Raw genomic sequence first — 26351 nt, forward strand, 5'->3', positions numbered from 1 at the left:
TTCATTAAGAGATGCTGGATGAAAAGAGGAAGAAATAAAGATTGAGGGAAGAGTGAATTTGAGAATGGTGGAAATTGCGAGGACAGGGCAAAGAGATTAGGAAAAATGTATAGGACCAAGAGGAAGACAGTGAAAAGGATTGCGATGGCAAAGTATATATATTAGGAGATGAATTAACAGAAGGAAGAAGGAGATGAACATTTGAGAAGAGGAGAGAAAATAAGAGGACAGAAAAGTAATAGGGGACAGGAATTGTGTGAATCTGAGCAAATGAAGCAAACCCATGGGAACATATTAAGAGCAGAGCGTAATATAATAGGGGATATAATAAGGGAAAAGAAAAAATGGCTAAATTAATTGTAAAAATGTGAACATGAACAAGAGAGAAAGTAAGTAAAGTAGAGAAAGAAGGAACTTAAGGTACAATGTGAAATAGTAAGAAAGAGGCACAGAGACAAAAGAAGAGAAGTTGCTGTTTCAATCAGTCACTACAACTAAACAGACGTCAATTCTAACTACAAACAGCTAATATTTGACAACAAGCAGCACCATATATTCAGGTCATTCAGTAGGAATGACTGAAATAATGTTTGCAAAGTGTGATTTTGTAATCTGATAATGACATTTGTTCCAAATTAAGATTTGGTTGGTTGGTGCTTTTAGGCAAAATTTGGTGGTGATCTTCCATTATAGAGCAATACTCACAGTAACAGGCTATTGACCCTCAATAGATCGGTGACCTTGTTATCTATTTTTGCAGCACTCACAATGGCATGCACAACTCCACAGGCATAAACATTAGCTTAATCATGACCTTCTATTTTGAAATCAAAACAAAACCTGAAGGAAGCATACATGGTGAAGGGTGGAACACTTCATTGAACTCTGCAGTGCATTTGGTGAGTAGACTGAGGCATATGAGGATTCACTTCAGAAGGATACCATACCATCAGGGCTTATATCCACATAGTGACTTAATATTGTGGCTTTTTGTCTTCTGTAAAGTGAAACAAAAATGGAATATGTGAGGCACTGAGCAGTTCTTGTATGAGTCAGTTACACTGCACATTGGTAATACAAATATTTACTTTAGTAATAAAAATATTGTAATAAATATGTGAATCTGTTTGTTAAGACATATGTTCCAAATAACATAATTACAATTTCATAAATATGATTGGGTTAAATCTTTCTTACGCTCCTGTTTTTGAAGTATTCCCTAACAATATTTTTTTTTTGCAGCTATACAGATCTTATGCAGCATTCCCTGATTACTTCCGAGATCGTACAAACAAATGGTGGGAAAACGAAATACATGAGTACTATCATAATCAGAGTATACATTTCGATGGATTGTGGATAGTAAGTGTTTACTTTATTTTAACTTTTGTTTAGTTTACATAATACAAATCTGGCAGGTTTTGAGTATGTAGCCTCAATGTGAGGAAATATATTCACAACAGTCGGGCCTGATTCACAAAAGTAAACTTACACTTGTAGTAAGTTTGCCACTGTTTTGGCATTCACATTCTATCAGTGTAATTTTACTGCTAGCAACTTTACAACTATGAAGCCTCCACGCTAGTGGCAATAAAAAGCATTAGCCTTGAGTGGTGAATCTACACCACTTCACTACAATTTAGATAAATAGGCCAAAAATGGCAACAATTATAGCTCAGTATTAACTAGCCTCCTTCATTCAATTTAAACACAATATTAAAAAAGGAATAAGTGAACTCACTAAGAGAAATCTTGAGTATCAAGATGACAAAAATAAAATGAAGAAACTGAAATATAGGAAGAGCACTCATGCTCCAAACTAGAGTGAGTGAGAGTGTGACAAGTACAGCACAAAGAAGACAAGATGTATATTTTAGCATTGTGGCAGTTAAAAGTATTTCACATTTTGCCTTAATTGGAAAAGGGGATACGTGTAGCAATAAAGCATGAAGCACAATTCCCATTTTAAGCATCCTAACTTGTGGGGAAGAAAAAGTTGGCTCAACCACCCTCACAATAATAGTATTACCACATGATTTTTGTTGTTTTTTTATATCAAACTCAGAGTTTCTTCACTCAAAGTTGGAAATAACGGGTGAACCTCTTGTAGAGCATAGCATAATAAAGATACCCTTATTCAACTCCCACCGGAGGCAGCTCCTTTTGTATGTGTCCTCGCGGGAGTACCATCACTTACACCTGGGAAAACCGAGAGACAACAGGATCTGCTAAACAAGGCTAAATTTTGGCTGGCAAAAAATAGACCCCTGCCACCTAACCTCGAGGGTACAATACTGAGTGTCAGAAGGGTGGATTGGCTGGGTTCCCTCCCAAAAGACATCAATGGTGACCTAGTACTCGTTAGATTTAGGCAGAGACACATTGTCCCATACCTGCGTACCTGTCCACCCCTAGTGGGAAACGGCCCAATTTCCGTCTGGGACTTGCATGAATTTTACCCTAGAAAGCCGTACATCCCCACATCTAGCCTAAAGGCAGGCTGCAACATCTTAATGGGCAGAGAACCCCATGTATCGAGCGGACGTAGCTTTCCCACCTATACCAGACAGGAATCATTGTTTTATACACCTAAGAATTGGAACCCCTATTAATTATTGTTTGATTTAATTTTAACCTGTGAAAAGTACGCCATAATTAATATATTATCCCCACAGGTTGGGCAAAAGTTTTTTTTTTTTTTTTTTGTTACTTCAGATATTATGGTTATTGTATGTATGTTCTTATTTATAACCGTTTTCAATTGTACGCTTTTGTGATTTTAAACTAAAATCGAATAAAGCTATACTGACTGACTGATATGTTTTATGGATGGTACTGTCAACCATGATAGCCAGTTATCAAACCTTTCAAATATTTTTGTTTGTCAAAAATAAACTGCTAAAGCAGAACTTTTCTTTTTTTAAATGAGATACTAATGACCCTCACTACCTGGGAATTGTTTTCTATGGTATGGTGTAATTATTATATTTCTTCCTGTTGCTTACCATCAGGTTTTTCTTGATAACAGTAGACAGGGAAAAAAGCCTTTACACCGTTGCAGATAGGAAAAAATGCCTTTACACTATTTATATTTCCTCAGGTGTCCCCTACTCTGACAGGCTGTTGGGGGATGTTGGAGGATTTATTCTGTGGATGTAGCCAACATCGGCATTTGAAACAGAGGACCCTGTCCATCAAACTTCAAATGTCTGTTAATGATTTTTGAAAAATATTTTACAACAGAGCATGCCTCTAAATGTGTTGTTTCCTCCTGTTATTGCAATCAAATTGAACTGAAAAAACAGGACTGAATCACAATTAATGCCAAATTATTGAATGTAAACCGTATTGGAATTTGCAGTAGTATTGTTCTGACTTGGGCCATTTAGATTTTAGATAGTTCTATTCCTCCCAAATACAGTCTCTTTATAGTTCTATAGTTTCCAACATCGCTAGCCAAACACACAGCACCATTGGACATCCAAGTTGTCGCTGAGGGCACATCTTGTGTATTCTTTCAGTACTAACTTTTTTTGAGACTTGTTCCTAACAACATCTAATATTATATATTCGATTTTATATTTTTTCTCCTTAGCATAATATAAAGATACTTCTGAGGCTATTATTTAAAAATAAACAAAATTGTTCAATTGAAATAATAGCAGATGTTCAATAACACCTCATTAAAGTAAACAAAGCACTGAGACTGCCCAAAACCAGCAGGGCCCACAATCAAAAGCTTTTGATTGGGCAGGCCCAGTAGGTATTACACTCCTAAAGTTAAGGTTATTCAGTCACTGCAGGGTGTAGGCTTCAGCCTGTGTCTTTGATTCCTATTTGTGCACTTATACACCCTATCTCTACATGAAGAAGCAGGGTGTGCCTGATATTTGAATGCACATATATCCAGTGGAAATAGAAACTGTTTTTCCTTGCACTTTCTTTTCATATTTTAGGACATGAATGAACCAGCTAGCTTTGTGGATGGATCCGTCAATGGATGTCGAGATCAAAATCTAAACAGACCTCCATATATGCCTTGTAAGTGCCTTAATTTTTTTTTTAACTCTTCAAAATGGAAAGGGGGGGTGCTGGTGTGGGGCTTCAGATTAAGTGGGAAGACATTAGGTATTTTATGTGTATGAATAGTTCTCGGAAGTGTGGCATTTATACCCCACTGAGTTGTCAAATAGAGGGCTAGTGGAAAGCCCAGAAACTGTCTGTTCTCGAAGAGTTCCGATTTCCTATTCATTTGAGTTTTTAACCTCATCCGTGCGGTGCAGATTTACCATCGGTGCTGGGCCCTAATGAAAATGGGTGTGGTCAAGACGGAACGGTTCCGTCATGAGCACAGCTCGACCGATGCTCATGACGGAACCGTTCCGTCATGAGCATCGAAGTGGTTATTAGGACATTCCTGGGCAGAGACAGCTCTAGAAAAGATAATTATTAGTGCTCTCTGGGAAGCAAGTCAGGGGCTATAGTTGGTAACCTGATACCAGATTTATGAAAGGATTGCATTGCGATTATGTCACACTGAGTGTCACAAGTGCAACACAATCCCTAAGTCAGATTTACCAGGCACATAAAGACACCTTGCATGGCCCTGTGTTGCTTGGTAAATCTGAAGTAGTGCAAGGATGTGCAACTTGCTGCCTTGAATCAACCTGTCCAGAGAAAGCATCCCATTTGTAGAGCGTGGGTGTTCCAATGCATCCACCCATTGATTTTTCCACATTTCCAAATTTGTCAACACTGTTAAACTTGGTAATGTGTCAAAACTAACGCTTCCCAGGGAATGCGCAACTAGGAGAAGTGTCTTTATTTCTACTCTTGTTTCCTCTTTCTATTTGTGATACATTCTGCAGCACACCTAGAAAGAGGAAAACGCCTGTAAGGATTGCTATTGTGCAGGAAGGTGTCCCTTGCTGCACAAAACCAGTCCTGCCGGAAATGCAGGCATGTTTGCACCATGCCACAAGGGTGCCTGCATTTGCACTAGGCAGAAATGTGCCATATATTGGTAAATATGGGGCATTCATATCCTATCCCTTTCACACAGCTTAGCTCAGCAAGTGGTCTTTCTGCGTTGCGTGAAAGAATGATAAATATGCCCCACGGTTCCAAACTGGTTTGGCAAGTGCAGTAAGTTTGACAGATGACATAGCATTTCAGCTCATGTTTTCTTTTTTAACCTTTGAAAAGGTACACCTCATTGTGATTTATATATGGATTTTATGCAGCTGGTCCTTGCCGCTTCAAGGCACACTTACTGCTGTCAAACCATTTGTCATATTCATTACCTAAATGTTAAAAAATGGTTCATTTTATATTCGAACGGAGGCTTAAGCTACAGAAACAATTATTTAATTTACTTATTTCCGTGATTTTAATCCCAGATGTGCTTGGCGTCCACATGTAGTATTTTTTATTTAACTTGCATTGCTTGTGACAACTTTACATTGTACTTACACAAAGTCAAATATGCTAAAAGTCTTGTCATAAATGTGATGTAAGATACATATCACAAGCAGTGAGCACTTTTAGCAGCCTTTTTGCAGTGGTGGCTCCTCCACTAAGGCGGAGGAGTGTCGCCCCACTGCTTAAAGGAGAAAAGAAAATGATAATAATTTATAATTATTATTATTTTTTTTTTTCTATTGCAGTTAGTGGCTGGGTGGGGCTGACAAAAGCAGGGGGAGAAGTGGTTTTCACTCCCTAAGTGAACATGACAGTTTGGCTGGCCTACTTGGGCTGGCCTAACAGTCATGCGCACTTTGCATTTTCCCCACCAGGCTGAAATACAGAGCCTGATGCGGAACAAAGCCTCTCTGTCCCCGTCTGAGCACCGAACCATGGCGCTCAGACCCATCATAATGCTGCATTGCAGCGTTGTGATTGGCTCTGGGGAGCCTGGGAGTTCGGGTGATTCCAGCTAGCATCTGGGACTGGAGACCGGAAGACAGAAGAGGATGGAGGAAAGGAGGCTTCCGGCCCATGTAAGTCTTTTTTCCCTCTTTTTCCCTCTAATACCTACCCTGCCCCACTACCCCTGTCCGTTAGCAGCCACTACTGTCTTTCAGTACCCAGAATCCAGAAATCCCAGTGACATGTGTGTTAATATAAGAAAATGGACATTCAAAATGCATGAAAAAGGAATATTTTGTACATATAACCATATAAATAAGCCAAGAATCTACAAAAGGAATATTGCATCACCGTTACATAGTATAATGTTCTTTTGAGAGGATTCCGAGGTAAACCTGATATCTATCAGGTGTTAAAGGGTTATAAACGGTTACAAAAAAGTGAAATGTGGAAATTTCTGTGCTGAACACTGATTATGAATGTTACGTCCCTTTCTCACGAGGATAACCCAGATTAGAAAGCATTTACTAGGTTTAGGGTTACGTTATATGCAGGGTGTGTTATTTATGTCCGCTGTTCGGCACACCTGCGAATCAGAGCTTGTCCGTTTCAGCATGTATTGTTAACCTATTAAGGGAGACTGGAATGCACAAACCACAGCACACTGCATTGTGTTATAATGTGGTCACCTGATAATCAAAAGTTGACACTTAGCGAGCAGTTGCTGAATCACTTATGTTTGTGTATTTTTAGATTTGGATTCCAGAAACAAGACCTTAATTCACAAAACATTATGCATGGAAAGTCAACAGGAGATGTCAGACGGGACAATGATGAGACACTACGATGTTCATAATCTATACGGATGGTCGGAGGCAAAACCAACATACGAGTAAGTTACGTTTGTAGGCAAGTCTATGATGTGAGTTTCCTTTTTCAATTAGCACTGCTTGCTGAAGGGTTTTCACAGTAATTTATTATTTATAATATTGTACTCATGTTTGTGTCACAAATACCTGGGGAGTGCAAGGTGATAGATAATAGTATCTACATGACCAGTCAACAAGCTCCATCTTCTTTGATGCCTGCAACTGTGGTTTCTTATAAGACGGCTAATTATTGTGTATGAGTACTGCCTTAGCATAGAAAAGCTATGAGACCAGTAATTTCATAGCACTGTGCCTATAACGCAAACAGTACAAGTGTTCTCTTAGCACCAATTTGGTTGAAACAGATGTTTCTGTAAAATTGCTACAATGAGCCAATTGTAATTTTTTATGTGTAATTACCACTTACTAACCTACTGTGGATAAAGCCAGGAATAATCCTTTAGATCAAAGTTGATGGATTTTGATCCTACAAAAGGACATGGACTTGTGGAATATCATGCATAAATCAGTGTGGTAACCAGGATTTCCATATTTAAATCATTTTTCTGAGGGGTCATATGTGTGATTAGTTTTATTTCTGCAGTGATTTCAGATACCAAGTTATCACAACCAATAGTTACAATGTGGGCCTAAATCGTTTCTCTGTCTCTACTGAATGTTCAGCCCATTAGAAGTTACGATCAGTACATCTTTTGTTCACCTATATCAAGATCTCTACTCTCAGCACAGGAATGCAGACTGTTCATCCGAACCATTGTGTATGCTTAAATGTAAAGCATGGCACAACAGTGTGATATCATGTTGCAATATGCGGTGATTTTTACCTAATGACATTGAGAATTTCTTTAGGCATTGAAGGTTGATCCAGTGGTTTGCAAGGCAAATGGACTGCTATATTTGGTGAAGATACTTTCCCTGTAGACGTAGTGGACTGAAGGGCAGGTGCAGATGTCTGTTGGACTAGCTTAAAACTCACTCCTTAGGCGGGTGCCTCTACTGCCTAAGGAACCTGTAGAGTAGTCACTTGGTCACAGACTACCTTAAGACTTCATATCTGTCAAAGGAGTATGTATATGGGTTTGTAAAATTTTGTGAGCCCAAAGCAAGCCAAAAGGCATCAATGCGCTAATCAGTGTCAAAGGCAAGGGTTCAGCTCTTGAGTGATTGAAGGGTAAGGGGACTTTTTAAGGTTGAGATGCACTGATACTTTGTTTTGATATAGTGTTCCCTATAGAGGTATACCATCAGCTAACTTCGAGCAGGGATGTGGCGGTATTGATGGTTCCATAGATGTTGTTCTAGATACTGGATACATGAATAGAGAATGCATATTGCCTTGTTGTTTGTACTGTGTGCCTTAAAGCCTGAGAGAGTCTGGACTGTTGGTTTGCCAAGAGCTAGAGGGGGGTGACTTGTTCATCTGGATAGGCAATTCTGCTAGTCAGGAAGGCTTTGTTAATGATGCAACTGCTTTAAAAAATGGTGAAGGCTTCTAAGCAGAGCCAGTGAAGTTCCAGCATGGTATGGGTGACAAGATAAGCTGTATTACCCAAGATGTCCAATGGGGGAAACAATGTAGAAACTAGGAGGGTGAGGCCCATATCTAGATGTGAACATATGCGATACTGATTAAGAGACCAGAACTCACTTTTGTCAGCAGAGAGAAGTAGCATAAGACCATATTGGTTTTCTTGGTGATGTTTCCCTCAGATGTGAGGTTGTTGTAAAGGGTGAATTAAAGTCAATTGGCATTAGGTGAAAGTTGAGTTTCAAATCCATCCAGGTTCTTGCCATTGAATGATCTTTGAACTAGTTGTTGCTTGCAGTTCTTGGTGAATGTAGGAATTAAGTGATGGTGGGGTTGAGCTTCACTTATTTGAGGACATCCACATTTTGATGATGGACAGGAAATGTGAGTGGCACTGTATGTGTTCCTCAGAGAAGCCATCTAATCCACATACAGGTGTATTATATTAGATGGTGTGAACTGTGCTGATATTGTGGCCAATATGGAGATTGAAGCAATATGCCTTAGGCTCCTAGAACTTTGGTTGTTGCCCATCTAATTCCAGTATTGAAAGGCAGATGTGTACTGAAGGCTTCCCTTCTGGTGTCCAAACCATTTGCAGGAGGTTTTGGGTAGAGAATTAAGGTGTATATGCATATGCTGCCTTTAATGGCCAAGGAAAAGCCATTAGATAATGTTTTACCTTCAACATGATCTCGTTCTTCCTTTCAATACGACTTCTTATCCTCGGGTTAGGGGTGGGAAGGTAAGCCCCTTACAATACCATGCATTACTCCTACTGGAAGAATGGGTATAAGCTCCACTCTGCTCTCCCCACGAATCCTCAGCAGAAGTCCTGCTTACGCTGGGTCACCTTTGCTCCCTACTAGGGGTCACACTTGTCCCGTTCTAGATGTTTGCTTGTGCACTGCATGAGATCTTTTGGAACTAAAAATAATCCATCAGAGTTATAGATGACAGATCTTTGCAACCACTCTTGCCTCTAGTTTTGTTGGTTCTCTGCAGCCTCCAAGTTGTCCAAAGGTTCAGCACTCAATTCTGAAAGACTTATTTTGAATGGGGCCTGTCTGTCCCTTGCAACTTCTGAAAAGGAATCCTGGGGACTTTTTGCTGCTTTTTTTGGTAGAAACGAAGACAGGAGGGTCATCAACATTCAGTTTGTCAACTTTTATATATCAACATTTAACTTCCAGATGGACCTGTCCTACACCGTAATAGTTTTGTCAAGAACAACATTGTCATATCACTGGACCTGGAGGATACATAACTTCATGCAATGTTTCACGCCTATCACTTCTGGTTTTCCTGGTTGATAAGGGAATCTCCAGTTCACAGTCATTATTCTGCCTTTTGGGGTAAAATCAGTACTCAGGTCTTCACAAAGAATGCGGAACTCTTCACAAGGATTCTCCCCAACAATGGAGTCTCCATCCACTCATGTCTGAATGATTGGGTAATACTACTGGGATCGGACACAGGCCTGAAACCTACTTCCAAGGAGGACATGGGTCTGTTGTATCCTTGTTTCCTTGTCAACATGTCTAAATCTCTCTTTGAGATATTACTGGGCCTCCACTTTATCATGGACTGACTTCTGAGACATCTGGGATGTTTTTCTTACTGCTGCTTATTCCATTAAACTGCAGACTCACATTTAGAATCTGCTTTGGCCCCTGATGGCCCCAGCTATCAATTGGCTGAGGGTGCAGTGCATATTGGTAAGTGGAGGTTTGTGTGTGTCCAGTCCTAATGCTGTCTTCTTTTCGACATGATTCTTCCATTCACATCACTCCTTGAGTGATATTTCAAATGGGAGATATCCTCTTGCCATTCTTCAGTAGATGAACCTAGAGAGCCTGCTCCTTGATGGACCTATTCCCATGTCATTGGGGAGTTGCAGTTTTGCTTGAGTTGGAGGGTCCTGTCCTATGTAGTATGTTTGCCTTGCTAGATTTACTCATATTCATCTTTGGTGCTTTAGGCCAGGATTGGAACGTGATCTGGGTGTCTTTCTCTACTCAAGCTAAGTGGGTGAGTCAGGATGTGGCACCCTCATTTAATTAAAATGCGTTTTCTACCTTTCTTCTGATTCTTCCGGCATTTGTTCTATATCTTCAGGGCCATTGTATAATGGTGTGCTTAGGCAACATTGTCTCCAAAGCACATGTCAATCCAAAGGCTGGAGTCCGGTCCAGATCCCTTGCAAGGTGCAGAAAATTCAAAGGTTATTCTTGATAATGGAGCACATACAGAGGGTGTATATTGGTGTGAAAAACCTCTTGAACCAGGTGTTTCTATTATCGTAAGACCTCTGACCTCTGTCTACCTAGGGAGAAGGCTAAAACATTATGTGGACACTTTGGGGTTCCTGCGTTGGATTTATCTCCAGTCACCTTCAAGAGCTTTATCATTAAAATGGTATGTTTTCAATAAAAATGCATTCCATCAATCTTCTTCAACTTTACTTTGGAGGCAAAAGAAATCTAATTCCACCAACTTCTCCAAGGGCAAGCCGAGTTGCATCCTGAGTGGTATTGCTTAAAGGAATTGCAAACGTTAGGAAAACAAAAAAAATGTTTTTTTTTATTTCCCCTGTCTTTGCTCATAGTAAAGGGGACCATTGTGAGCTTTAAGAACCATGGCTTGCACAAGAGTGGAAAGTAAAAGTATTGTTAATACCACCACCATGCTTTAGTTGGGGGAGAGTATCTTTGCCCCATTACTTCATGACTTATCTAATGATCCCGAGATAGCTGATAACTCTCAAGATAGATTCATTGCAATGATGAAGAGCAGTACATCAGCAGTGAGCCTCTATAGCAATCTTTTGCTGTAAAAAAACTAAGAATGAAAGAGGGCTTTGACAGTTCACAGCCATAGTTTCCCTCTTTCCATATTTGCAAACAAGAAGTGGGGCAGCTATGAAATGCCATGCCCTACTATCCTAATCACAAAAGAGATTGGGGAAGGGGTTCTGTTAAATGTCATGTACCATGTAGTCTCCTTCTCACCTTACTTGCTCAAAGTTAGTGGCTAATGGGACAAAAAAATACACATCTGCCTGCTCCATATTCTTCGGCTGCCTGCAACCTTATCTGTGGAGTACTGCTAGGATCATCATTCAGCTTGACCCTCTTCAACACGTACCTGGTCCCTTTGGCTAACTTCCTCTGCATCTATTACATTGACTTCCTCACCTACGTCGACAACATGCAACTCAGACTCTCCCTTTCGAATAAGACTCCCAACACCCAGAACAAGTTCACCAGCTGCATGACCAAAGTCATAAACTTGATGAAGACTAACTTTCTTAAACTCAACACATACAAGACAGAAGTCGTGATCTCTACGAAGACAACATCACCAATCAACTCTACCTGGTGGCTGGTTGAACTAAGACCCCCTCCAGCACCCACACCAAGAAATATAAGATTGGCATGACAGTTCAAGTTAACGCTATTACAGCTTTCTGCTTCCACACCCTCGGATTTGCTCATGGAAAATCTTCAAATGGATTGTGAACAGCACCCGCAAAACTGTTACACAGACCCTCTTCACAAGCAAGCGCGGCTCCGGAAGAACCCTCTGTGCTGCAATGGAGAAACAACCCACCAGTCTACTGCAACCATTTAGAATTGTACAGCCAGATTCACTCTCGGAATTCCATGCAGTCCACACATCACACAGCACCGCAAGGTGCTGTACTGGTTCTCGATAAACAAACTTGCTCAGTTCAAACTCCTCACTCACACTTTAAAAGAAGTGGCCTAGACTCAAAAGCGGCATCTCCTTTCACAGAAAAACCAGACATCCTCACCTCAGCTGAACTTCTGCTCTGATCCATCAAACACATATGCACAGAACAAAATCCAGTGGTCGGGCCTTCTTCTACATTGCTCCTAAAATGCACAATGTGCTTCTGCTACACATCAGATCCTTCTTCTCACTTCTTAAGTTTTGCAGGAAGCTAAAGCCCTTGCTCTTTGAATAACCCACTCCTATCCTTCTGGGTGATAATACAACATAAAAATACACATAATATAATATAACATCTCTATACTTCTGCAAGGTGTGGTGGTGATGAAACAAATGCAATTGGGCAATTTTATGGGCTACAGGGTATAATTATACCCCTGTCCGTTGTAATGCTGGCCTGAAGAGAAAAAATAAAAAAAGAGATGCCTCTGCTTTATGAAAATGTTTGACCTGACAGCTTTAGGGTGGTCTTCCCCCAAACTTTTGCCTACCTTCTCTACTTTTCTGATCTTGTTTTTGCTGGCTTTAGGATGATGTGCCCCTTACCGCTGATAACCAGTGCTTGTAGTTTCTCCCCCAAATATGGTGTTCTTGGCTCATCTCCACTTGGCATATTAATTTACCTATAAGTCCCTTGTAAAATGCAGTACATGTGCCCAACGCCTATAATGCTACCAATGGGCATGGAGTACTCATTTCAGTCGCCCTCTAACCATGGCTCAGGCCTGCCATTGCAGAGCCTGCATGTGATATTTACACTACCATTTTGACCTGGCAATATAAACCACTTGCCAGGCCTAACCCTTCCCATTTTATATATATATATACGTGACTCCTAAGTTAAGCCCTGGACAAGCCATGGAGGAGAGTGCAATGTATTTGATGGGTAGGAGTAGGAGATATACGTTTAAGATTTATAAGGTCTGGTAGTGAAAATCTCTCAGATTTGTTTTTCACTACTGCATGGACTAGTTCTCCCATAGGATAATATCGAGATTGCCGTATTATATTTTTATAAAGGTAATTCATAATTGTGAAGACAATTTGGTGTATCTGGACTCACAATTTAAAGTGACAACTTGAGGGAAAGTCAGATTTTAAATTGCAAGGCTTGAACCTGCTCCAATGGAACAGTCAAGCCTGAACTGTCAGACCAGGTACTCCCTGATCTGGAACACAAGCAACCCAAGACAGGTTTTGCACTGATATTCCATTTCTGATGCACCCCTATATAAATGTGGTTGCCACACCATTCCCAGTACTGGAACTGTTTTTTTCTCCTGCTGAGGCCTCCAACAGAAACACTGGTGACTCTCTGAAAGAATAGCTTAAGTTCCTGAACCTTCCTTCGGGGAACTATGCTTAATAACAAAAAGTAGTTAATGCAGCATTTTCTTTTGCCAATAAATTCTGCACTCCTCCTACATGGTTAATCCCTTTTAAAGTCTCCCCCACTTCAAAGGCACAGCTGGTTATAAGTACCGGCCCTCTGACACCACCACTTAAGTACACTTCTGGACCAGTGACCACTCACTGCCAGGAGGAAGAACTGCTTTGCTGCTAAAGGAATGCCACTCAGCTAAACTGCTGTTTGCTGGACTCCTGCCTTGCTGTTTTGCCCTGCTACCACTGTTCTCTCTGCCTGGGTGAGAAGGACTGGACCTGCATCACTTGAACCTAGAGTGACTCCAAGATTTATCTGACTGGACATCCTGATCTGAAGTCTCAAGGACATAAATGTCTTCAAACCATACTGCTACTATACCTGGACTCTGTAATCTGTGAGTCTGCCCTGCCAAGCCGAAGTGGGCCTAAAGTGTTTGCACCAGTGGAACCGGCAAATCCTCTGCTGTGAGAGCTGAATCAACGCATTTGCTGCTGTTGCACGACCAGGACCACTGAATCAACTCAGAACCACAGCTTTGAAACCAATGCATCGGTGTCACTGTGTGAAGAAGATCGAAGCATCACCTCTGGTGGGTGAGGAAATCTGCGCATCACTTTTGGAACTGCTGCATCTGAGAACTGGTGCATCGCCTTCTGAACCAACACATTGACAGTTTTGCATGGAGAAAATTGATGCATGACCCCAACTGCGTGAAGACCACTGACGCATTGCTTAGCTGTACCCCACATTTTCATTGACGCAACCAGGTTTAAGGTACTTTTGTTCAGCGGGCCTCACTGGGTCCTTGTATCAGGCGTGTTCTCCATTCTCGTTGGTCCGAACTCTTGACTTTGTACCGGTCAGGCCGACAAGATACCCTAGTAAGCACGTATTGTTTCCAAGAGCTATTTATAGTTTAATATTTAAGAATTCATATCTCAAGTTCTGCTTATTGGAGTTTTGTTATTTTGTTCTTGTTTTATTTAATAAATTAAGTTCTATTTTTCCAACTTGGCCTGGAATCTTTTTCCGTGGTGGTTTAACTGTTTTGCTGTTTGAAGTATTGCACACATACATTATGCATTGCCTTTAAGTTAAGCCTGACTGGTCTGTGCCAAGCTATAAGAGGGTGAGAACGGTTTAATTTAGAGTTTGCCAGCTTCTTACCCTGATTAGGTTTGTGGTTGTTGCTTAACAAGGGCTCATGACCTAGTCAACCTACAGCACAATTTCTAACAGAAACCAAACAAGGTGTAATGTTTTATCAACAACTTTGACTCTATCCCAAACTTCCAGACTACTATGTTACATATATGCAACTGGATAAATAGTAATCATCTGAAGAAGAATCCTAACAAAACAGAACTGCTCTTGGTAGGTGGCTCCAGCAAGCCTTGGAAATCTCATTTCTGGCCAGCCGAGTTGGGTACACCTCCTGCACCATCTTCTTCAGCGAAGAGTCTTGGTTTTACAATCAACTGTGACCTCTCCCTGAAGTCTAAGATTGGAACGGTAGTCTCCACCTGCTTCTTCCAGCTTTGGAAGATCAGGGAAATCTGTAGATTCTGCACCACAGAAGATCTTATCCACTTTTTTATTTACCTTTGGTGATCTCTCTCATCGATTATGCCAATTCACTTTATTTCAGTCTCCCGGTGTACTTAACTAAAAGATTACAGCTGGTGCAAAATCAGGCAACTAGACTGGTTTATCATCAGCCAAGATGGCAACACGCCTCTCCTCCAATGAGGAAGCTACACTGGCTCCATGTAATACAACGTTGTGCATTTAAAATCAGATGTTTCATCTTCAATTGTCTCTAACCTTATCCAGAGATATAGACCTATCCGCAACTTGCACTCAAGCCATCTTAACCTCCTGGCTACTTCTACTTACAAAAGAAAGAGACTAGGCGGTTGTAGATTTTGCGGTCTTAGCACCTCACTTTTGGAACGCTCTTCCTCTTAACATTAGAACTTGTACAAACTACCCTACATTCAGGAGACTCCTAAAAACCTGGCGGTTTTCCCAGGCATATGAATGATAAACTAAGCAGCAGGCTATTCTTATATTTAGCCCCAAGAAAATGTTTGGTGTATGTGCGCTCTATAAATATTTTTAACATAACAAAACCCATGTTTAGTTCAGATGCTAGAATCCTTCACAGTCCTTGCCATTTGTCAAGGAGAATTGATTCTTCTCTTCTCCAATCCCCATTAGCTGAATATGGGAATTGAAACAGATAGCACTACTTGGACAAGTGGGGAAAAAGAAAGCCCCCATTCTCCCATCACAGGAAGGTGAGTGGGATACTTTCCTCTGGTAAGGTGGCAGCTGTAAAAGCCCCCAATGTACCTTCTCACCATTGAGAAAGCCCTTTTAACCCCATCACCAATGGGCAAGGCAGGAGGAATTGTTTCCTCTTGACCTTTGGGTCAGGCAGGAGGGAAAATTAGAAACCACCAACCACCCTTGTACATGGCAGAGAGCTGAAATACTTAAAAGGTGCAGGGCACTGGCAAAATGGCAGGATATTCTCTCCTCTGCATCTGTATACGGGTAAGCAACAGCATTTAATCCAGTCCCCCACCCTGTAGAAAGACGATAGGACTTAATTCCCTCAGTGCTGTCACTGCAAAGCACTGCTTATGATCTCACGTATTACATCACTAATCACATGCTCTATGACATTAATAACATTACTGATGACATCTAAAATGGCACCATTGATGTCAACACTGTACATGGTGAGGCTTTGAGTTATAGATGCTTCAGTTAGCTATAACTGGTGATTTCAGTGTATTTGTCAAATGAAAATGTTATTTTAAAACTGACATTTTCATCTAACTATAATGTCACTTAAACATTTCATCTTTTCAGCAACTATATTTGTGTGTGTGTGTGTGTGCATGTGTGTGTGTGTGTGCGTATTTGATTTTCCAAAAAAGTATACAGTACATTTGGACCAGAGGCGTAAACGGCTGCCAAATGTGAATCACTGATAAGGATCCATCCTGGATTTGCTCTTGCCCATATGTGTTTTCCCTATATAGCAATGGCCTGGATTAGGAGTTTATTTCTCTCCAAGTTGATCTCCAAAATTACCAGTAAGGGCTTTCCACTTCTGTTTTATGCATGGGGCACCATCCTGATATCTAGCACTGCAATTCTTCTGTAAAGGCTGGAAATTATGTGTCTCAATTAAAGTTTGTATGGATCAAAAAGGCCTCAGGTTTCTAGAGGAATTAATAAAAATTGAATAAATTCCATAGGCATTCTTTCCTCCACAATGTTACCCCTATAGTAGTGAGAAATCCTAATTTACAGTTTCGTCTGGAAACTCTGTTTCCTCCAAACTCTAAATGAAGCCCTATCTAAATGTATTACATTTATGGAGAATTTTGGAATGTCTGTAGTTCAAAGCTTTTTTACATTGGCCCAAAAACATTAATTTGAAGACTATTGTGAAAGATGGTCTGGCATTTGAGTCGGTTCACTCATTTGTTTGCCTAGCAGTCACTTGAGATGCTAACCTGAATAATTGACCCTGGATGACAACACAATCCACTATTCTAGCTAAAGGCAAATGGAGAATCCTGAGTTTCCTAGAAGTAATGGTGGGTTACACCTTAATCTATGATCAAGGTCAACAAAGCCAAGAGAGTACTAGTAACTACACATAGTGCAGGAGTGTGGAAAATACATTTAATGTAGTGCTCCACATGTTGAAAACCTAGAGTACTCTGCCAATCCTGTGGCTTGCCCAGTCCGCTTCAGCTTTTTGAAGGCCAGTATAGGCCAGGTAGAGAGAGGTATAAGGGTACAATTGGAAGTGCCTTGCCCTGTTTTTGAGGGTATCAGTAAGGTGAAGTTATCTTGCGGAGCTGACAAGTTTTATTTTAAAAGATGCAATGGACAGTTCCACTTCTATTTCTTAGTTGTGATATGTGCAGATATGATTAGAGGACTTTGGCTGCTTTGAAATACACAGGAAACCAGAGAATATGCTCCCCTTCTTTTAAAATTATATTTCTTCATTGTTTTACTCCATCCCCATGTTTGAAGTGTTAAGCAATCAAAATACCCAATCTGGCAGTTAAAGCTCATGCTCTGGTAAACACAACCCATAAATTAGAACAATATATTAACAGGGTCCTCAGCTCAAAACAATACATTGTTTAACTCGATCAAATTTGGACTCCTCAAGGGTATGTTGTCTTTACACCAAATGGCGAATATCTGAGGCAGCATTCATCTTATGTCTGTGTGACTAAGACTACACAGGCCTATTTGCAGTGTTTTCTGTCTATAGCATGCCAAGGCTTAAGTACTTAAAGCACACATTTTACTGCTGTTTTTGATACATGGTACATGTGTATGGACCCTTGAAATGTCAAAGTGCTCACTTCGCCTGGGGCCTTTTACCTTGCACTGTATGAACACTGGCTACCCTCAGAGCCCGTAGGCATACACCGTTCGCTCAGCTACATTCAATTTGTTCTGGAACCCCTGACACATTCATCCTAGGGTTCTGGGACACTCCCCTGCCCACTTGCTCTTGCATGACAATTCTGTTCAGAGGGTAAAAATCAGTGTGTTGCATCCTGTAATAGCCGCCACCAGAAACTTTTGAGTTAGAGCTAGCCAAACAGGGAGCATCCTTGGACTACACTGGTGCTTGGAGACCACAGATAGGCAGAAATGCAAACAAAATGTAGGATGTGTAAAAATGGTTTAAACCACCATTTCCTTTTGGATTTACACACTTGGAGACCTCATTAGTGATAATAAAACAAAATAATACAAAAATAAACTGGCGAAAACATTGTGTGGAATAGTCATTGCGGACATGAATACAGAAATTAGGGCAGTTCTGGTTTGGGTGGCATGGTCAATGGGTGGAGCACCGGAGTCAAGATCACATATGCAGTTGAGTGGATGAGAGACTTGGCCAAGTCTTGCTCCTGAAGTTGGAGCACACAACTAAAGACTCAGGACAGCTGATTGGTGTCGAACTGAGGCTAGCACATTCCAAGGCCATAGGCTGGAAAGAGGTTGTTGTGCATGATGTAGCTTGAGCTCTACTGTGTGAGGTGGGTAGAGGCTATGATAGGGCATAGTAGTACACCATACACTGCATCCAGTGACTGCTGTTCATCAGTGATGGCCTTTTAGATTTTCACAATGTGAGGTTATGTATAGCACATGGCAGACAAGTGTGTTATGGTTTGCACAGCAAAGAACATCTGGGGAGCATTTAATTTGATATTTAATTCCTTTGTAATATTCTATATCTAAATGTTTTCCCAGCAAATTGTTGTTTACTTTTCTTTTTTTGTTTTCTCATCTGGGTTAATATGCATTATTAATATGTATTTCTCTTAGTGCTTTGCTAAAAGTAACTGGAAAACGTGGAATTGTTATCACCCGATCAACGTATCCAACCATTGGAAAGTGGGTTGGGCACTGGCTTGGAGATAACTATGCTGAATGGAACCAGGTGGACAAATCTATCATTGGTAAATATGTTTATCCATTGATTTTATTATGGACTTTAAAAAACTATTTCTATAGCAGAGTAGTTAAATAAAACAAAATATACATAATGAAAGAATATTGAACATTGTGTTGAAAAGGAAATGCATACTGTAGTTGCTAGGGATCCTGAATGTGAGTGAAAGCAATAGTTGGATAAGACACTTATTATTTAATTTATTTGTAGTATTTATAAAGCGTATTTTGTATTATTCTGAAACACCCCAATCTAATTTAGAACTGAGTATACCTGTCTGCCTATCTGAACAGTTGTCACTTTAAATAGACTCACATAAACTGGAATACTTTAGCATAAGGTTTGCTCATCCCTATAGCCAAATTTCAATGTTCACAGTGGGTCTTTGATGTCATTAAATCAATTAGATTAGAAAAGTTCCCACCTTATCGAAGTGAACTTAATGATCTAACACCTCATCTTATGTGTAGGACTTCATAACAGTTTGACCCATTACTTAGATAGCAAAGAGCTGGCTAATTTTCGGTTCTATTATTACCTCGCTTTCAAAAGACATGAGATGAAATTAACAATGTCTTTATTAAATCATTATTTCTAATGTGTCTGGTGTATTTACATGCTTCTGCTCTTGTGTGTAGCGCATAACATCTCATGATCTGATGAAGCAAGAAATGAAAAGGGGAAATGCTACTGTTTGTTCCATGCTGAAAAGGCTAAGGAGGAACTCATACAGAGTTAGCAAACAGGCCAAAAAGTGTCTACCACCTCCACCAGATTAGGTGCAAAGAACGGAGCAGCATGAGCTGTCACTGTACAATCTGAACCAGGGATATTGGAGCACACATGTGAGAGAAATAGTGTGATAATAGGCAGCTGAGTTGGGGATGATTTCAAGTAAATATCCTCAGAGGATGGCTAGAGAGAACCTATGAGCTCAAAAGAGGAGTCCAGGGTGCTCAGCAGCATTGAGGGAGAGAATAGGTGTGGAGAAGCGCTGTACAGCCTTCATGAATGAAAGGTGAGAAAAAGAATACCCAAACACCCACAGAAGTCAATGGGTGGACAATCTTGTGTTTTTTTGGAGGCCAAAGACAGGGTGAAGGGCAAATAGGGGGGTTAACTTTGCTCAAAAAGTCTTTCAGACACAAACCTGGAATATGCTCTGTACTTTTTAACCTAAGTCCAGGCAACATTTTGTAATGGTGTGTTGTTTCCAGTATTTTGTATTTTTTGTGGCCTTCATGCCACTGCAGTGTGTGTAAAAAGCATATTGTGGGCGCATGACAATAACATGAACACAACAGATGTTTGTGCACGAGTGTTTTAGCACAAAATGAGTCCTTGTTCATAGATTGGATACAATTACACATTTTGCACAAAAAATAGTACAAAATGTCGCAATAGCATATCATCTAACAACTTGTAATTCTGCTTAATTTTTTAACATTTCAGCTAATTTCTGCTAAGGAAATTACATGACAGTCACCCAAGCTTACTTGTAACCTCTGTGTCTAATGCCACTTACCTCCCAAATACTACATATAGATTAGAGCATCTATGGGGTAGAATTTAGCCACTCCCAAGGAAGTAAAACCAAACAAAGAAGTTGGTGACAGTAGAAGCAACAGACTCATTTAGAGTTCATGGGCCTCATTTAGAGGTGAGGAAACTTCCAAGGGTCATATTAAGGAAGGTGCCCTGGGGGTTTAACATGCATATGCGGCCACATTGCACTTTGGTATTAAAGAAGGGGCCAAAGATGCTTATCCAACCCCCTCTGTAAGGTAGTTAGTGCTGGTGCATAGGTAGTGACAGTGCTATCCTAATGGGGCTTTCTCTCATTTAAATAAGGAGTTGGTCCCAGGAAATAGAGGGAAACACTTTGTCTCTGTGCCCGTGCCATATTAAGGCTATTGGGTGCAGAAGCAAAGGGACTCAGGAAACTTACTGACTGTGTGCTACAATGAGGTGAAACCCACTCAGCGCACCCCTGATGGTGCTCCTCTAGAGGGTAGAAAGGGGCCAAATGTACCACCAAAACATCTCCCTGCATATGTATGCAACCAGTCAATGATACTTCCTGCGGGGTGATCTCTGTCCTCCTTGAGAGACACCTTTAAAGACAGGGAAGCTGCTTTAATCAGCCAGTTCATTTTTCATGAAGTAACAGCCCGTAGTGAAATGCACGTTTGCATCTGCCATAGGGGCAGGATATTATCAGTAATAAAGTGCACTGTCCTGGTCTACCTAGTTAAAATTGCACCACAATGCAGCCTTAGACAGTATGCCCTATCTATATTACAGGAGAATAAAATAAAGTGACAGAGTTAATGCTTGAATTAATCTCAGGCACTGGTAATTACTTTAAGCTGGACCCCAGTCCATTGTTATTTTGCACACCATGCCATCTTAGTTTGCAACTAGCCATACACAAATCAACCTTGAACTTGCTCCAATAGGAGCAGTTGAACCTTAACTGTCAGGCCAGGTCCTCCCTGACCTGGAACACAAGCAACCCAAGACAGGTTTTGCACTGAAGTATCCCTTCCTTAAGGTGGTTGCTTCCCCCTTCCCAGTGCTGAGACTGTTTTTCCTGAAACACTGGGGGATATCTCTGAAAAAAGACTTCTTTTTGGGAACTATGCTCCATAACGAAAAGCAGTTAATGCAGAATTTTATTTTGTCACAAAATCATGCACCTCTCCTGCATGGCTAATCTTTTTTTTAAGTCATTACTGTTACTTCCACGCCTACCGTCCTACTCCCAGGAACAGTTCCATTTTCCTTCAGGAGGACAGTCATTAATAGTCTGAGATATGACCTGGAGCTAATGGGCAACTTGAATCTAAATACTTTTGTTTTCAGGCTGCACAAAGTACTGTTGTTAGTTGTTTTTCCATTGAACTCCTCGTAATTCTGCTTTCACAATTCTAAAAAATTTTTAACAAGTGAAAAGATAATTTAAATGGTTTCTCTAGCATTTTCCCAAGCAGACTTATGGCATTTGTTTATTAATTCCAACGAGGCCTTTTCATGGAGAATGTATACTAACAATGGCAAACACCCTTTAGAAACTGTTCACTGTGCAGACATGCTGTTCATCAATATTTAGCCTTTGAAATTTTAGAACTCTTTTTATATGAGAAAAATGATATCAGAACATCTGTAATCACTAGTTCCTCTCAGTCTGACATCCATTAACTGAAAGTCAAATGTCTGTTGTCTACCAATCAAAGGTAATCAGCTGGCAGGGTCAATGGAGACTCTGCTGGTGGAAAAATGGTGCTGCTGCAACTTTAATCAGATAGCACAATCTGAATTTTGGCAGACGGGCTACCCCACCATAATTGTGTGCAATATAACCTGTATGAAAAACTCTAAATAAGCTTCTTGTTATTTTATCAATAACACTGAATCCAAAAGACTGCTGATGTTGATATTCAGGGTCCCTAAAAGAAAAAGAAAAGAGATTTGCTTAAATATGCACATCGCCAATAACCAGGGAAAATTTGCACATATGGGATTACATTTGAGAACATAATCATACATCTCTACTCCTTTGCTTGAAAGCACAGATTTTGTACAAGGAATAATAAAGGGTGTCTTCTCAGAGGAGATGAAAAGTGGATGATCCAATTTACGTAATTGATATTCAGGGGTGTGATTAATTGAAATTCCTAGAGACTGAAAGGTTCTGGTGTTTTCAAAATATTTCTCAAAGTAATTCTTGACCAAGTTAAAGTGAGGGCTACAAAGGAACTACTCATTTGATAAAGTATATATAGGGTAAGGCAGAACATGTATTTCAGTTAAAATCAAGCAAGGAAAAACAGAATTCCTAGATTTTTGGAAAATCGAGGAATGTCAGCAATGTTCAGAACAAAGTGTGATGAAATTAAAGGCAGGGCTCCAGCTTCACATTGCATGCCTAGATAAAGTCAACAACACATCAAAGACAACTCACATACTGCGATTTGATGATAGAGTTCTGATAGAAAAGACTTGATCATGCATTGTGTGTAGGAAGTATCGAAAAAATCCGAATTTCTGTTGCAGGGTTATTGAGAAAATAAAGCAAATTATTTCAGGGAATATACTTCTATTATCAAAAGCAATACGTCTAGGGTCTTGTCTATGGGAATGTTCCACATGAGGGCAAAAACAGTAACATGTTATGTGCTGAAAAACAGACAATAGAGGAAAGTATTTTCACGGACATTGTCTTGGACTGGACATTGTAACAAAAGTGATGTCTTTCCTATTAGGGTGATTACATGGCATGCCCGGAGAGTGTCCATGAGTTCAGAAAGTAACTTTCTTACCATGCTGAAGGCTGCTCCTCTGGAGTGTTAAAGGTGGGGGCTGAATATAGAGGGGAATCTGTGTGCATGGACATGACATGCAATGTCTATTCCTACAGCAGACGTTCACCCCTTGAAGCATGTTTGCCCTGAATAAGGGACATTTATTGGTATTCAGCTCAATAGAACTCACATTATCTACCTCAAAAGGATGAACTGCTGAGTTAACACACCTGAATTTAAACCTGCCCCAATAAGGGCAGAAATAAATCACTGGATTGGATGCATAGTCCACTTAGTCACCAATCCCAGGATGAGACAACTTTTGTTTTTTCCACCTATGGATAAGACAGATTTCAATCTTCTATAGCGGAAGTGGGAAATCTCCTATAGTATGAATTTTTTTGGGAGGGGTGTGTTCACCCACAACTGGAGCTAACAACTTTATTTCTGGTCTATCAAAACGGAGAGGCTTAATTATGCACTATGGAGACAAAATATTTTAAAGTACTTCATAATACCTTAACATAAAGTAACACACTAAATGCAACTTAGTTTGAATCAAATCAAAACAGAGGACAAGGCCAAGTGGTCCAAAAGCAAACGTAGGTTTGAGATATTCACATAGAGCTATCTCTTTAGTGAACCTAATTGATGTCATGTTGTCTGCATAAAACTGTAACAATCATTATAAATTATTGATTATATAATTGTTTGTTGAAAATTGTTACTGAATATAGATGAAAGAGAAGGACATAAAAAAACATAACCTTTCAACAGCTTACACAAACTACAGATTTATTACATAATGGTTCATGGAGGCTAGTTTAACTGGTAAATATGAGGATTGAATCTAGATAAAGACAAGATTGGGAAACTCTAATCCATTCCGCTTATTTTTGCTTTTTCTTTGAATCATTTGTTATTACATTTTGTTGAGTTACCAGATTTAAGACCCTTCAAAAGTATCATTCACTCTATTTGTACCTAGAAATGTATACTGAATTCAAGTGCCATCAATCATTAAATACTGTGCTAGAGAACCCCTTCTCCTAGAAAAACATATTTTCATAATAGTTCATTAGGTATAGGTGACCACTTATTTCAACAATCTAATATCAGTTTAATCCACCGATTTTCAGAAAGGAAGATTTCATCATTCCACAATGTAGGATTACATCGGTCAATATTTATAGCTTGGTGGATAGTATACTCCGTCGTGAATGCTATCCTGTCCACCATATTACAAGTGCTATAGTATATAATGGGTTTATAGTATATATTGTGGGACATCCACCTTGCATGTGAAGAAGCACCCTATCTTCCAAACTCTGAATAAGGCCCTTGTTCAGCAGTTCATCAATGACACAAAGAAACGTCAATGATATCCCATCCACCATACTGGCATTTTGCATTTATCTTTAATGTTTAATGCATTTGGGGTACTGTTCACTGTAACTCAAAGGCACTATTCAGTGTTTGCAATTTCCATGTTTTTAACGATAGTTTCCTGTTGGATAACTGTCTTCGTTCATCCAGAAACACTATGCACAGTTGTGTCATGTTAGGTGAATTATCAGGAGAAAAGCATCTGCAGTATCCATAAACAGATCCTCTCAGATCGTTTACTGCATATATTTTAAACCTATTACATTGACCTCAAAAAAATAGGCCTGCCAATTTAATTATTGTTTGCTTTGTTTGAATTGCAGGCATGCTGGAGTTCAGCCTTTTCGGAATTTCATATGTAAGCCACAGAAAATAATTGAACAAAAATGTCAAGATTTTCACTATACATACCGAACTTGCAAACTCCAACAATGCATGTATTTTGTTTCCTATAGACTGGAGCGGATATTTGTGGATTCACAGGAGCGACAACCTATGAACTGTGCTCCCGCTGGACACAGCTAGGAGCTTTTTACCCATATTCGCGAAATCATAATGGCAAAGGCTATCCAGTAAGTTAATAATTTTTATGTTCTGCACATTCTTACTGTGAGCATTTTTTAAAATATTTTTTATTTTGTATGGGACATGAACTTCTGAAACCAAATAATAAGCTTTTTTCGTATCAGTGAATTGTTTGAACCCACAAGTGAGCAAATGCTGCGTTTACATTTTTAGAAAATGCCATTATCTTAACAGAATTATTCATAAATAATGCATGCACGTGCTTAAAAGCCCTCAATGAATTCTACTCTACCCTTAAAGAAGAAGGATACGGTCGGGCGGTGACAGACCACAAGGATAGCAATGGCATTTAGCTGCAAATCATAATATTGTCGGTAAATTTGGATTTTCAACAGAAGATGAAATCGGTACCTGGAAAGCAAGTCATCATTTGCTCAGTTGCCCAAAGATATAAAAAGTGGACAAAGAAGGTGCTTGTGGCGAACAACCTGGGGAGAGGATGTTGCCTTACAGCTAGAGCGGGAGACCTCGAAGCTGGGGAACCGGGTTCGAGTCTCGGCAACGTCGCTCAACATCCTGTGATTCTGGGCAAATCACTTAATCTCCTGTGCCTAACAAAAATGAAAGTGTCCTCATGTAAGGCAGCTGGTGCTCATGTAAAGCACTTTGATACCCGATTTCTCGGTCTAGTTCGGGTGATATAAAACTAAAAAAAAAATCCCTTACAAACCATCACAACAGATTTAGGGCCTGGTTCTGAATTTTGTAGACCACCGCTCGCATTACAAGTCCATTATATCCAATGGCACTTGTAATATGGTAGACAGGATATCCGTCATGTTGTGACATGGTAACCCTTCCACCAAACTCTGAATCCGGCTGTTAATTGGTGAAGTCCTTCATCATGTTGCGAAAAAGAATGCAATGTTAAAACAAGGAAGGGTTTCTAGAAGTGGACAGTCTACACACCTTAGGCCCTCATAATGTGTGGCACATTAATCCCCCATATAACTTTAACTTATACCTGCCAACTTGAATGAATATTGCACTGTGTGAAAACAGGTGGGGATTGGAGGGGGCGGGGCCTCATGCTGAGAGGTACCTAAGAGGAACTTTTGCCCCCACCCTTGCTAAGGCTGGTGCTGATGTCCTGGGTTGTTTTCACACCCCTTAATGGACGCCAGCAGTACAAAGC

General features: G+C 40.1%; 1 protein-coding gene across 1 annotated transcript in view; it reads left to right on the top strand.

Moving 5' to 3' along the window:
- Window positions 1-26351, top strand: part of LOC147683948 (maltase-glucoamylase-like) — a 588456-nt gene that overhangs the window by 300306 nt on the left and 261799 nt on the right. The window contains exons 35-40 of the mRNA XM_086944339.1: window positions 1243-1362; window positions 3957-4041; window positions 6622-6760; window positions 18815-18948; window positions 24955-24989; window positions 25087-25203. Of these exons, the coding sequence (XP_086800465.1) occupies window positions 1243-1362; window positions 3957-4041; window positions 6622-6760; window positions 18815-18948; window positions 24955-24989; window positions 25087-25203 (630 nt within the window). The remainder of the gene's footprint in view (window positions 1-1242; window positions 1363-3956; window positions 4042-6621; window positions 6761-18814; window positions 18949-24954; window positions 24990-25086; window positions 25204-26351) is intronic.

Source organism: Lissotriton vulgaris, chromosome 11 (assembly GCF_964263255.1).
Source record: "Lissotriton vulgaris chromosome 11, aLisVul1.2, whole genome shotgun sequence".
Classification (NCBI taxonomy): Eukaryota; Metazoa; Chordata; class Amphibia; order Caudata; family Salamandridae; genus Lissotriton; species Lissotriton vulgaris.